Source organism: Danio rerio, chromosome 8 (genome assembly GCF_052040795.2).
Source record: "Danio rerio strain M-AB ecotype USA chromosome 8, GRCz13ab, whole genome shotgun sequence".
Classification (NCBI taxonomy): domain Eukaryota; kingdom Metazoa; phylum Chordata; class Actinopteri; order Cypriniformes; family Danionidae; genus Danio; species Danio rerio.
Window position 1 is genome coordinate 3,471,589 of NC_141028.1, and position 14,385 is coordinate 3,485,973.

General features: G+C 37.0%; 1 protein-coding gene across 4 annotated transcripts in view; it reads right to left on the reverse strand.

Annotated features, from left to right (window-relative positions):
• The window catches only part of si:dkeyp-117b11.1, a 101,117-nt gene that overhangs the window by 29,303 nt on the left and 57,429 nt on the right, over window positions 1–14,385 (reverse strand). The window contains exons 1-3 of one of the 4 annotated variants that reach the window (XM_087264151.1): window positions 9,797–11,370; window positions 3,800–3,851; window positions 636–673 (exon numbers count right to left, since the gene is read on the reverse strand). In XM_087264151.1, the coding sequence (XP_087120277.1) occupies window positions 636–673; window positions 3,800–3,851; window positions 9,797–9,799 (93 nt within the window). In that variant the 5' untranslated portion in view covers window positions 9,800–11,370. Of the gene's footprint in view, window positions 1–635; window positions 674–3,799; window positions 3,852–9,796; window positions 11,371–14,385 lie in introns of those variants that run through there. The other 3 variants (XM_087264152.1, XM_087264154.1, XM_087264153.1) reach the window with 3 other exon arrangements.

Sequence of the window (14,385 nt, forward strand, 5' to 3'; positions counted from 1 at the left end):
TCAATACTAGTAATAGTAGCAATAGTAATACCAGAATGGAATTATGCAATGCATAGATAAAATAATATCCCAATGCATTGGGTTAAAATAACCCATAGTTGTGAAGGTGCTTTAATAACTTATAGTTGGGTTATGTGTTGGGGTATTTTTAACCCAATTTTATTTATTTATTTATTTTTTTCTATTTTAACAGAGCTGAAATTGGGGAAAAATAAACAGAGGGGCTAATAATTCTGACTTCAACTGTATATTAAATCTTGAAAAGGGGGTAAAATAGGTGACCTTTAAAAAAATGCTTCTTGATTTTTGGAATTTTTTAGATATTTAGACTAAAAACAAGCAAAAAACTATTAGTATGATTTTTATTGAAGCTTTTCCAATGTCTATAATTTGGTTTCTCATTAATTGTGTTACTAAAATAAAGCAAATCTAGAATCAGACAAACTATTGCAACTTCAGTCTGGTTTGACCATCAGGATGATGCATAAAAAACAGCAGTAATTCACTATTGTAAGGGAAGTGATACAACAGGAAGTAAGATAAGAACACAGTTCCCACACTTTTGAACTATGTGTGTATGTGTGTGTGTGTGTGTGTGTGTATGTGTGTTTTAAAAAGGTGATCATGGTACTTACAAATTCCCCTTCTGGCCAGCCATATCCAGGGCTGTTGTCTACAAACAAAGTGTTGGAAAATGAATGGGGAAAAAGATTACAAAAATTGGAAAGAAAAAGACTTTGATAATTGTATTTTAACGGTTTCATTCGTCCAAACTAATTACTGGAATGTTGTGAGAATAAAGGCCTGACATTGCAGGAAATTTTTATTATGCAGCTGTAATTTTACAAATTGTACAACATGTTTAAATATAATTATATAAAATACTTGTCATACCAAAAAGTTTACAATTCTTATTGCAATCAGACTTGGGAGGTAGTTATAGTGACACATTAATTCATTTATCATATTTACTTGTTGATTCATTCATTTTCTTTTCAGTTTAGTCCCTCTATTAATCAGGGGTCGCCACAGCGGAATGAATCGACAACTTTTCCAGCATATGTTTTACACAGAGGATGCCCTTCAAGCTGCAACCCATCACTGGGAAACATCCATACACACTCATTCACGCACATACACTACGGCCAATTTAGCTTACCCAGTTCACCTATACCACATGTTTTTGGACTTTTAGGAAACCCAGCATGGGGAGAACATGCAAACTTCACACAGAAATGCCAACTGACCCAGCCGGGGCTCAAACCAGAGACCTTCTTGCTGTGAGGTGATCATGCTACCCATTGCGTGACCGTGCTGCCTACATATTTACCTGTATTAGACAAATTTTAAAATGGTAAAGGTAGTAATGCCCCATCTGATCAACTTTAGATAAATATACAGGGTCACACTTTATTTTGACGGTCTGTTTGTTGAATTAAGTTACTCTGCTACTACATGCCAGCTAATTCTCATCAAATTATAAGTGGACTGTTAGGTTGGGGTTGAGGTTAGTGTTGACATGTCCCTGCAAAGTGTTTTATAGTCGGTTAAATGTCTGTTGAAGGAGCAGTAGCAACAAATATTAAGCAGACAGTCTAATACTCAAGTGGATCATCAAAATAAAGGGTTACTGTATACAGAGATAAACCGCTGTATATTTTCCCCTGATTTCTGTTTAATACAAACTATAAAAAAATTGGCAGAAATTTACTTCACAGTCATGTTTTGTGTGTATGTACAAGGCAAGGCAAGTTTATTTATATAGCCCATTTGATACACGGTGGCAATTCAAAGTGCTTTACATAAATAAAATAAAAAGAATAGGAAAATGAATAAAAAGACAAATATAAGAAAATAAAAACAAATAAAAATTATAAAAAAAAAACAGATACAAATTTTTTAAAATAGGTTAAAAGATAATTAAAAAGAAAAGAAAAATATAATAGTGTCATCTTTCAGTCGTAGCACAGTGCTCATTCAGTAAAGGCACAGCTAAACAGATGTGTCTTCAGTCTTCATGTGAATGTGCCTAATGTTGGAGCACATCTGATCATTTCTGGAAGCTGATTCCAGCAGCGAGGGGCATAGTGGCTGAAGGCAGATTCACCCTGCTTTGACTGAACTCTTGGAACTTCTGGTTTATATGATCCTAAAGATCTGAGTGATCTGTTGGGTTTGTATTCAGTGAGCATATCTGTAATGTATTGAGGTCCTAGGCCATTTAGTGATTTATAGACCAGTAATAATACTTTAAAATCTATTTTGAATGTGACTGGGAGCCAGTGTAGAGACCTGAGGACAGGTGTGATGTGCTCTGATTTCCTGGTTCTGGTCAGAATTCTGGCTGCAGCATTCTGGATGAGCAGTAAGTGTCTGACTGTTTTTTTGGGAAGGCCAGTGAGGAGACCGATACAGTAATCCACCCTGCTGCTGATAAAAGCATGAACAAGTCTCTCTAAGTCTTCACTGGAAACAAAGCATCTGATTCTTGCAACGTTTTTGAGATGTTAGTATGCTGATTTACTGACATGACAACTGAAACTCAGATCTGACTCCAGAGTCACACCAAGATTCTTGACTTTATTTTTTGTTGTTTGACCCGTGGTGCCAAGGTACGCATTCACCTTGAGAACCTCATCTCTGTTCCCAAACGCGATGACTTCAGTTTTCTCTTTGTTTAACTGAAGAAAGTTTTGGCACATCCAACTGTTCATTTCATCAATGCATACATTGTGCACAAGTAGTTTGAATATCTCTGTATTAGACACACTAGGTAAGGGGCATGCTCCACCCACTGTACTTTTTGTTTTCCCATCAGAGATTCGCATAGGTTAGGTAGTGCGTAATAGACGCGAAGATTTCTTTTCAATAACCTCTGCATTTTTATTTTGGATAGATAGGGTAGAGATTGGGCCAAATAGATTGTTTTGTTTTATTTATTTCTTTTGTTTGGACGCCGCCCGCTTCTCATTTCTCCAACTCTCCCATATCTGGTCAAACATCTTATGTCATTTGTTATCTGTGAAATTCAATGTCTCTTTGTAAATATTTTATAATCTTTCTATATACATATTTTTTTGGCATTCATTATTATCACTATTTTTGTAAATAAAATCACTTTATTGCATTTAACTGATCTTGGTTTTGTCCCTCATTTGTGTGGTTGCTTATGTGTTTCACCCAAAAATTAATGTTACTCCTCTTCCGCTTTATTTAACATCTTTTAAATCGTAACAATTGGCAGAGGGTGTCAATGGGGCTGTAGTCATTAGGCAGTAAGGCAAGGCAAGGCAAGGCAAGTTTATTTATATAGCACATTTCATACACAGTGGCAATTCTAAGTGCTTTACATAAACAGGAATAAGGCTAGGGAGTAAGGCTAGGTAGATCTGAGTGTCATCAGCATAGCTGTGGTAGGAGATTTGGTTCTTTCTCATTATTTGGCTCAGGGGGAGCATGTAAAGGTTGAACAGGAGTGGTGCCAGAATCGAGCCTTGTGGAACTCCACATGTCATGGGTGTCCATCTTGACCTATGGTCACCTATACTGACATGGTAACCTCTCCCTTCAAGGTAAGATCTGAACCATTTAAGGACTGTCCCAGACAGCCCAACCCAGTTTTCCAGCCTATCCAGAAGTATGTACAGAATTATTAGCCCTCCTGTATATTTTTCCTTAATTTCTGTTTAACCGAAATAATATATTTTATTTCAACACATTTCTAAACATAATAGACTGTGAAATAAATGGCCTCCAATTCTTTGTCTGTACAGAAGTATAAAGTTTGTCATAATTGTACCTGTTCTCTTGGGAGGAGCTGGAGGTCTTCGGGAGGTCTTCCCGAAGAAACTCTAAAGATGAATAAAAACACACATGTCTTAGTTGTGTTTGCTCCAGAACATTCACAACAATAATTTTTATGAATTCACATGACTTTTTCTTCCCAAATCAAGGTCAAACTCTAACAAGAACAATGTGTATTGAGCTGTGCGGGTTTGGTTTGTTACTTCCTGGATGTAGTAAAAGATTATGTAAATATGAGGAGTTCAGAAATAGCACAGAGGGAAGGAACATATCACACATGTTTAATAATATAATAAGTATAACTAGATTATTAAAGTTTGTCGAGACAAACTTTGAGGCTGGCTTGTGAAAGCCTGTTGGTAATAGTTTATTTACTTTAAACAGTTTTAAAAAGTATGAATAGATAGATAGATAGATAGATAGATAGATAGATAGATAGATAGATAGATAGATAGATAGATAGATAGATAGATAGATAGATAGATATGGGTTTGTTATTTGTTAAGCTATGGGACAGTTGCTAGGGTGCAGTATCTGGTAGTTAGGGAGTGGCTAGAAAGTTGAAAGCTCGTCAGTTATTGGTAGTTTGGTAGTCTGAGTTAAATGAGCTCAGCCATTAGTCTGTAGGAGAGTCTGATGCAGAGTTATGAGCTCACAAAGATTGATCCAATGTAAAGTCAATGACAGTCTTTTGAATGGAAGTCTATGGGACAGTTTCTAGGGTCCCAAAAGTGGTTACTAGGGCGTGGCCAGAAAGTTAAAAGCTCATCAGGTATTGGCAGTTAGGTAGTCTGAATTAAATGAGCCCAGTTAGAAGTCTGTGTGACAGTCTGATGCAGAGTTATGAGGTCACAAAGTCTGGTCCAATGTTAAGTCAATGGGATTTTTCCAACGGTCCCGGGACGTTTTTCGGAAAACCGAAAGTCGGATCAGTTGGAAAAGATATAGCACACCGAGTCAGACCAGTTTGAAGGTTTGGTGTGAGTTTGGTGGTCATAGCTCGAAAGCTCTAGGAGGAGATGCGTTTTGTTTTTTAGTCTCAGAAGAAAAATGGGATAACAGTAGTCTGGCTTGCTACACAAGCCAGCCTAAAAAAAGGAATGTTCAGTTTGCAAACCGCATTATTACTTAGCCTCTTATCTTGGTTAGATACAGGGGCTGGATACGTTAATTCAAACAGTTATTAATTACCAATTACATCATTACATTGTGTTTATATTATATTGTTTTGACATATTTGTTTCTGTACTGTAATAATAAACACTATATATATTATACACACACATATGTACTATACAAATCCACAAATGCCTGCACATATTAGAGAAAACATTTACTTATATTTAGATATAAAATATACACACTACCTGACAGTAGTCTTGTCTATTCTAGGTTTAGGAACAACAAATAATAAGTTGACTTCTAGTTGATGATTTGGTATCAGAAGTGGCGATTAAGAAAAGCAAAGGCCTCTAGATGACGCTTATTTTACCACAATAACATATGGTCAAGCCTTGATTATTAATGATTTAATTAGGACAGTAAGGTCTGACTGCTTAGACAAAAGTCTTGTCACTGAAAATAAATAATGTCCAGTATAGAATATGAAGTCCTGCTGCAGTGGAGACAGAATGAATATTGTGTCTGACTCCATCATGAGCTTGGAGGACTGCATCCATACATCTCTGCACTGACTCAAATCACTTATAAAGTAATCTGAAATGGCAAATAAAGCATTCATGCAGGACTCCCAGAGTTCATCAAGATCCTTTAGATTCATCTTCAATGCCTCCTCCTCCATCTTACCCCAGACATGCTCAATAATGTTTATTTCTGGTGACTGAGCTGGCCAATCCTGGAGCAGCTTGACCTTCTCTGCTTTCAGGAGCTTTGATGTGGAGGCTGAAGTATGAGAAGGAGCGCTATCCTGCTGGAGAATTGTCCCTCTCCTGTGGTTTGTAATGTAATGGGCAGCACAAATGTCTTGATACCTCAGGCTGTTGATGTTGATCATCCACTCTGCAGATCTCTCGCACACCCCCATACTGAATGTAAACCCAAACCATGATTTCTCCTTCACCAAACTTGACTGATTTCTGAGAGAATCTTGGCTCCATGCTGGTTCCAGTAGGTCTTCTGCAGTATTGGTGATGATTGGGATGCAGATCAACAGAAGATTGATTAGAGAAATCCACCTTCTGCCACTTTTCCAAATGATCAACTAGAATTCGAGTTATTCTTTGTCGCTCTTAAAACTGGGATCCACGACAAGACTTTCGTCAGGTAGTGTATGTATATGATAGAGATTATATAAATTTAAATATCTATATAACAAAACTCTTTTGTTGGTTTTGTTTTGTTTATGTATGTGTGTGTATCACTTCTACATTATAAATATATATAATACACACACACATAAATTATTTGGATGTGATTAATATTTGTCCAGCATTACAAAAAAATTATATAATTACCTGACTTCATACTACTTTCAAAATCCATATAAATCAACACATAATAGAAATTAATCTATTTCAATTATTTACATTTGAGTCAAACATGTCCTTTTAGCTTTGTTCAAAAACAAAAGTAACACTTAAGAAACTCAAACCCTATTTATTTATCAAAAATGAAATGTTTTAAAGTAACGACACCATATTTCATACAATAATTGACATTAATTTCTCACTCAATGTGCAATTGTCTTGAAAATCCTTTAGTTGAAAAAAAAACTGAATATATTTGTATTACACTATTTTCTGGATTGATTTATCCAGACCTGCTGATTTATTTAACACAACTACTCTACAGTACATCATAATCAACTGTAATTAACCGACCTAAAAATGAGAAGTAATCCCTTACTTTATACTCTTTCAGGGAAAATGAAATGTAATTACAGCACACTGCAAAAAACGCTTTCTTATTTAAAGTTTGTGTCTTGTTTCTAGTCCAAATATCTAAAAATTCGTTAATCAAGAAGCATTTTGTAGACAAGCAAAACAGATTGTCTTGTTTTCAGAAAGAATGTGTCAAAATTAAGCAGATTTTTCCTTAAAACAAGCAAAATAATTGGTCACATTTTATTTTGATGGTGCGTTTGTTAAATGTAAGTTACATTTACATTAGGCATGGGACGTTAACTTGTTAAAAGGTTTATCGTGGTTTGGAAAAGTCAAGGTTTTAAAACCGCTAACTTTAGCTGCGTCCCAAATTGCATACTTATGCATTATTCTACGCCATTTTGTAGTATAAATAGTGTAAGTAGTGCGTTCACACTGAAAACTCTAAAAACATTAAGTGCACTTTAATTACCCGGATGATGCACTCATTCAGCCGCTAAAGTGAAGTGTGTAATGATGGACACTTCACGCACTCAACGACAGCAGGTTTGATGGTTTGCGGAGCTATCGGACGCACATGTTGAATAACTTTATTTATTTTGGATGGTGAAAGCAAAATTCTCCTACTAGAGTGATTATAGCGCCTCCCGATGGTAAATGTGGTTATACTCATGGCAGGTATTATTTGATAAGTCGGTCGTTTATTTCACTGATTTGGCAACCGTCAAACGTCATCAGGGAAACGGTTTGAATTTCCGCTTAGTAAAAAAACATTAGAGTGCCATTTGGGACACCACTACATACATATACTATCCTGTTGAGTGTGTAAGTGCATAAGTACATAGTGCATGAGTGCATAGTGTGTGCCATTTGGGACGCAGCTATTGTCTGTAATATTGCTCCTAAGGTATATGCCCAGCAAGCAATAGCCGTCATTTCACCGGCTAGGTAGTCCGGCTACGTGTAACCCAATTTTAGCCCAAATAACCTTAAATTTGGTTGTTTGTTGTTGTTTTTTTTGCTAAATAAAGCTTATGATATGTACTGTATGATACTTTATCATGTAAGAAAAGTTTATGAGAAGTTTATGAAAAGTTTTGTTTAACTTTTATGAGGTTGCTGCAAGTTATAGGCGTAGTTTTAGTTTCTCTGTGAAGTATAGACCCAATCTAGTCCGGCTATGTGTAAAGGTTTTATTTTCATGTGTTGTAAAGAAATCTGTTTCTGAAATTAATGAAGACAGCAGAAGTGAATGATTCATTTTAATTATTTGGCCAAACATGTTTACTGTTCCCGAATATTATAAATATTTCATGAAATAAAATATATTGCGTTCAGTGGGGGAAATAAGTTGCTGATTTTAACTCAGAGATTTTAGAATAAGTCATTTTAGAGCAGTAAAGACAATACCGTGATATTGTGAAACTGTGATATTTTTATCCAAGGTTATCATACCGTCAGAAACTCTAAATGAGTTTTGACTCGTCAAAAATCCAATTCAAGATATCTACAACTGTAATACGACTATTAGTAAATTAATTAGAGATATCTTCAAATATATTTGTAAATATCTCTAAATATGAGGAATTAAAGACATCTCCAAATGTATTATGACTAGTAAAAACTCAAAGATATCTCTAATTACAATTGTGACTAGTCAAAACTCAGTTAGAGATATCTGCAAATATTTTTCAATGGAAGTCAATGGAGGAATATGACTAGTCATAATATATTTGCAGATATCTCCAATCTGATTTCGTACTAGTACAATTGTAATTGCAGGTATCTCTAATTGTTATTCTGACTAGTCGAATTATAATTATGACTAGTCAAAATATAATTAGAGATATCTCGAAATATATTTATGGAGTCAGAACAAAGATTTAAATGCTAAAAAGGCTTGCCATAGAGAGCGCTTCTGAACAGCGCAGCAGCGATGACGTAAGCGTGCCGAGGCCCGATATGGTGTGAGTGCGGGCCGTCGGGGGAGACGGGAGGGGGGACAAGCGTGCTTTGGCCCGGTTCGAGGCAACTGTACCTAGTGTGAGTACGGCCTTATATTGGCCCATGCCTAATCTACATGCCAACTAATTCTCATTAGATCAAAAATAGACTGTTAGGTGATTAATATTTACTTTGCAACTCATTACACTAACACTGTTTAGATATACAAATGTGTCACAGTCATTTACTTCTCTACACATAACTTGAATCACTTCTCTGCGCCACATAACTACACAGTAAAAAAAATTAATTAACAGTCTCTATATTTTATGTTGTCTGTTTATTTACGGTGGTGAATTGCATTATGAGATGTCGAAAATTCGACTCTACAGTTTAACAAAGTGACATTTATTGACATTTAAGTCGTTTGAAATAATATAATGTATAAGAAACAATAATATACAGAGAAATAAGTCTGTAAAACAACAGAACATGTGCTGTTGGTTTAGTATTAAAAGTAAGGTGGTTGTAGCATAGAATACAACACCAACAGACAGTATAGCCCTGCAAACTATTACAAATGTTCATATAAGTCACCTTTTCTAACTTTTCAAGGTTAAAAGTTGCTGTAAAAATGATAAAGATCCCATAATGCAATTCAAAAAGATAAAATAAAGGGGGGAAAATAAAAACATGGATCACAAAACAACAGAAAACTGCTAATTAAAGGATATTTTTTCACAGTGTATATTTATTTTTAACTTCTAACAGCATTTATTGTACTTAAAGTACGTGCAAACATATAAAGTAATGTTATTATTGAATGTAAGAGCATAAATTAATGTTAAATAGAAAACAAAACAAGCACATATTAACAGCATAATAGTGTCCGTCTCGCAGTGATGGCCAGATAAGAGGAAGCTGAACGTTTCTACTTTCCGTTTTTGATCAGATCAGTGGCTGAATTTCACCAGACAGAGAACAATGACACATTTAATCCTGCGTCAATGAGGAGCTGAAACAGTGCGCAGGTTTCAAAGCAGAAATCACCTAAAATACACACTTTCAATAAAAGACGATGTTTGTTTACATATAAAATAGCGTTCATTAGCACCCGAAGCCAACTCAAATCTCTAACAGCAGGTCAAACATTAGCTCAAATCAACATGCAACCTATGGAATAAACAGAAACAGCTGTACGTTACCATGATGCACGAGGTGTTCAGTTCATCAGGAAGCACTGTGCTGTGAGGTTTGGATGCAAATCTCCTAGAACTTTGTATATGAGGACGGTGAGTAGCGTGTGTGTGCGTGTGTGTGCTTGAGTATTTGCATAGCAGGTGGATGATTTAGCTGCTAGCTGATTAATAACTGAGGGAAAAAAGCCTTTAGACCGCCTCTGAGGTCACTGAAGCGCTTTGTTCTCTCTCACTTTTCACTGATGTTCAGACGCAGCACTGTAGAAAGAAGAAGTGTAATCGAGCCTTTCAGAGGTATACAGTGTGTTGACATGAGACAGATACTCATGACAGACTGTCTGTGAATATGTCCAAACTCTGGTGGTTAGTTCATGAGGTCTACTTGCTGTTGGGGCAGGAACTAACATTGCTCAGTTTGCCTCAAGGTCAAGGTAAATTTGTTAACCTGCAGCACAAATCTGAGGGTCCTATCTTACACCCGGCACAATAAAGCACAAGACGTGTTTGGCGCGATTTGTTGCTATTTTCAGACCAGCACAACCCTGATTTTCCCGTTTTGCGCCATGTTGTTTAAATAGCAAATTCATTTGTAGCACTTTGTGGACTCTTGAGTGTGCTGGTCTAAAATGGAGGTGTGTTATGCTGCGTTCACACCAGATGCGGAACGCGCGTCAATGTACATTTAAGGTCAATGCAAACGCACGAATAGACATCCTGCGGCGCGAATGACGCGGCCCGAATAATGCGATAAGCGCGAATGGCGTGGCGTTGTGCGTTTTGCGCACTTTATTACTTCTTTTACTATTACTTTATTACTTCTACTTTATTACAATTTATACTTCTGCATCAAACGCCGGCGTATGCTACGGCACTGACGCATAGCCCTTCGCTGGGGTCGTCGGCGTCACTGACGTGCACCTCTCAAAAAAACTACACGTAACTACACGTTGCAACGACGCGTAGCACAAGCTCTGTGATTGGTCGGCTTGGTAGCGCTGATGAGTCTGGGCGGGACCGAGAGCCGAGTGAATGGTGCGAGCCTGATGGAGCGATTGCTTACAAGTGTGGAAATTTTTGTTTTGTGTTTACCTCATAGTTAAAGTTGTGGCACGTCCGCCGGTTCCTGCCTCAAAATGAGCGAGTTTGAGCCACTTGTACATCCCGGAAGTGTTCAGGGAAAGCAAAACAACAGCGAAGAAACTCGACACAGAGGAACATTAACACCTCACTGCCAACTAGCGTTTCGGAAGTGTTAATGCAGACCAACAGAGACAGCGCGCAGAAGTATAAATGCACAGCTACGCGCGTTGCATGCGCCGTGGGTTACGCCGGTCACTTGATGCAGAAGTATAAACCATGCTTCAGAAGCACCGCTGAAAGCCTCCATCATCCAGGTTCAGTTTCTGGGGGAGTTTATGAGCTCACAGAGCTGGATGCACCTCTGAAAGGAGGTGTATAAAAAAAAAAAAGTACATAAACACTGTTTTTTTTTTCTTAATTAAATCCATGTTAGCCATTCAGCTATGAAGCTAGAGTCACCGGGCAGACAAAAGCCCTGCTTTTTGCCCATCACGCAAATCCTGTTCTGAAGTGAATTTGACGCACGAATGAAGCGGATTTGACGCGCGAATGAAGCGAATAAACTCAAATGTTCACGCGGCTATTTACGCGCGATTTATCCACGCGTTCCGCGTCTGGTGTGAACGCAGCATTAGGGAGCATTGTTGGTGGTTTGCTATTTTGAGGAACTGAAATAAACCTCATCATTGACCAACTAAAAGCTGCTCTAAAGTCCAGTGTGGAGCGATTTAGTTATGCAGGTCTAAACACTTACACTGCATGAATACACACAGGATGTACAGCAATACACAAATATCCTTACAGATGAAAACAATTAAAGGATTAAAATTATTATTTTCTACATAAATATTAAAACCACTGCCTCCATGCCTTTTTCATCTCGGGGGGCTTTTTCAGTTTATTCATGAGAATTTGCATTAGTATAATGTTATTCTTAGCAGCAATGTTATTTATTATATGCAGATTTATATTTGTTTTATTAAAAACAAGCTTTGCTTTTGGACCATATGGGGCCATAGCATGTGCTATAGCAATACAAATTTTATAGTATTGCTAGCAACCAAAATTGCCAGTAATACTGTATATTTTACAGTGTAGGTTAATAAGGTTAACTAGGCAACTAGTAAGTTATTGTATAACAGTGATTTGTTTGAACAATAAAAATAAATAAAAATGTTTAAAAAAAATTATTAAGGGGCTAATAACAAAATAAAATAATAATAATAATCGAATAATACTGAAATAACATTAAAAACCTATATTAAAAAAATTATTCCTGCCAAAAAGTAATTCGATTTTCACCAAAAGAAAAATTGATAGGAAATTCCGTCAAAATTTCCTTGGTCTGTTATTTGGGAAATATATGAAAAATACAGCTTTCCATTGATATATTATACCAGGGGTCACCAATCTCATTCCTGGAGGGCCGGTGTCCCTGCAGAGTTTAGCTCCAACTTGCCTCAACACACCTGCCTGGATGTTTAAAGTATACCAAATAAGGCCTTGATTAGCTCACATCGGCTGTGTTTGATTAGGGTTGGAGCTAAAATCTGCAGGACACCGGCCCTCCAGGAACAAGTTTGGTGACCGCTGTATTATACTGTAAACTTTACTCTTTAAAGTTGTCTAAATGAAGTTCTTAGCCACGCACATTCCTAACTTTACAAATTATCTTCATGGAACAGGATATTAATTTAATATTCAAATGACATTTGGCATAATGTTTTGACCCATACAATGTATTTTTGACTATTGTAAAAAAACTATACTCGTACGAAATAAGTACAGTTAAAGTCATTATTAGCCCCCCTGACTTAGTAGCCCCCTGTTTTTTCCCCAATTTAAGTTTTTAACACATTACTTATCATAATACTAATACATTTCTAAACATAAAACTCATCCCTAATAACTGATTTATTTTATCTTGGTCATGATGACAGTAAATAATATTTGACTAGATATTTTTCAAGACACTTCTATACAGCTTAAAGTGACATTTAAAGGCTTAACTAGGTTAATTAGTTTAACTAGGCAGGTTAGGGTAATTAGGCAAGTTATTGTATGACAGTGGTTTGTTCTGTAGACTATCGAAAAAAATATAGCTTAAAGGGGCTAATAATATTGACCTTAAAATAGATTATAAAAAAATTAAAACTGCTTTTATTCTAGCCGAAATAAAACAAATAAGACTTTCTCCAGAAGAAAAAATATTATCAGACATACTGTGAACATTTCCTGGCTCTGTTAACCCTCTGGGGCTGAAGACCGCGTATACGCTTTTTGATCTGTAGTGTCCAGGGGCGGACTGGCCATCTGGCAATTCTGGCAAATGCCAGAAGGGCCGGACCATTTTTTAAATGTGGGCCGGTCAGCTGTTTTTTTATTTTATTTTTTTATATGCATTGTTTTTACATGCAGGCAGCTTTTATCTCTTGCAAGATGTGAGTATTATGATGATGATGATGATGATGATGATTATAGTGGCCCAATCGGCAATGACCGACTGGTTTCGAGATGGGCTGACCCAATTAGAGGTTATGCGGACGTAATCAAAATCTGGTAAGAATGTCAAACAAACAGTAAAGTGCAACACAAGCTAATTGTCAGAGATGGACCATAAAAAAGGAAAGGCGGTGCCGAAAAGCTCACAGAAAGCAAAAAAAAAAAGTCTCTAAAATCAAACGCTGCCAAATGCATAAATTTAACTGAAATAGTCTCGAAAGGGGGTTGCGCAGGAAGGTCGCTATTTCAAGCCTCGGCTGGATGAGTTGATGTTTCTGTTTGGAGTTTGCATGTTCGTGTGGGTTTCCTCCTGGCTTCCCTCACATGTGCTGTGAATTGGGTAGGCCTTATTGTCCATAGTGCATGTATGTGAATGTGTGTGTTTAGGGGTTTCACAGTGAGTTGCAGCTTGGAGGGCATCTACTGCATAAAACATATGCTGGGTAAGTTGGCGGTTTTTCCACTGTGGCGATCCCTGATTAATAAAGGGACTAAGCCGAAAAGAAAATGAATGAAGGTAATGATTGCATAGATAAATTTGTTATAAATAGGTTGGTTTTGTTCCAGTCACATGCATTAAATGTTTAAAGAGCCCATATTATACATGAAATAGGGTCATATCCTGGTTGTAAGGGTCTCCAACAACAGTCTAATATGCATGCAAGGTCAAAAAACACTTTCATGGTCTTATAATCTGCATTTATTTTTACCTGATTATCCCAGCGACTCCTGTATGAATCGTCCAGTGATTCATTTGTTCCCAAACCCCTCCTTAGCGCGGAGCTAATCTGCGCTGATTGGACCGATGACAGTCTGTCGCGATTGGTCGACTGCCTTCAGTAAGAGAGGGAAATGGCCAATAGCTAATCAGCAATTTAAAAAGTAATCACAGTTCATACACGATCGATAGTGTAGACGTGGATTTTAGCTGCCACACTATGGCGAGTGGATAGTGCCACGGATAACCGAACGAAGGAGACAGTCGTGTACTCGCCATACCACACACACACACA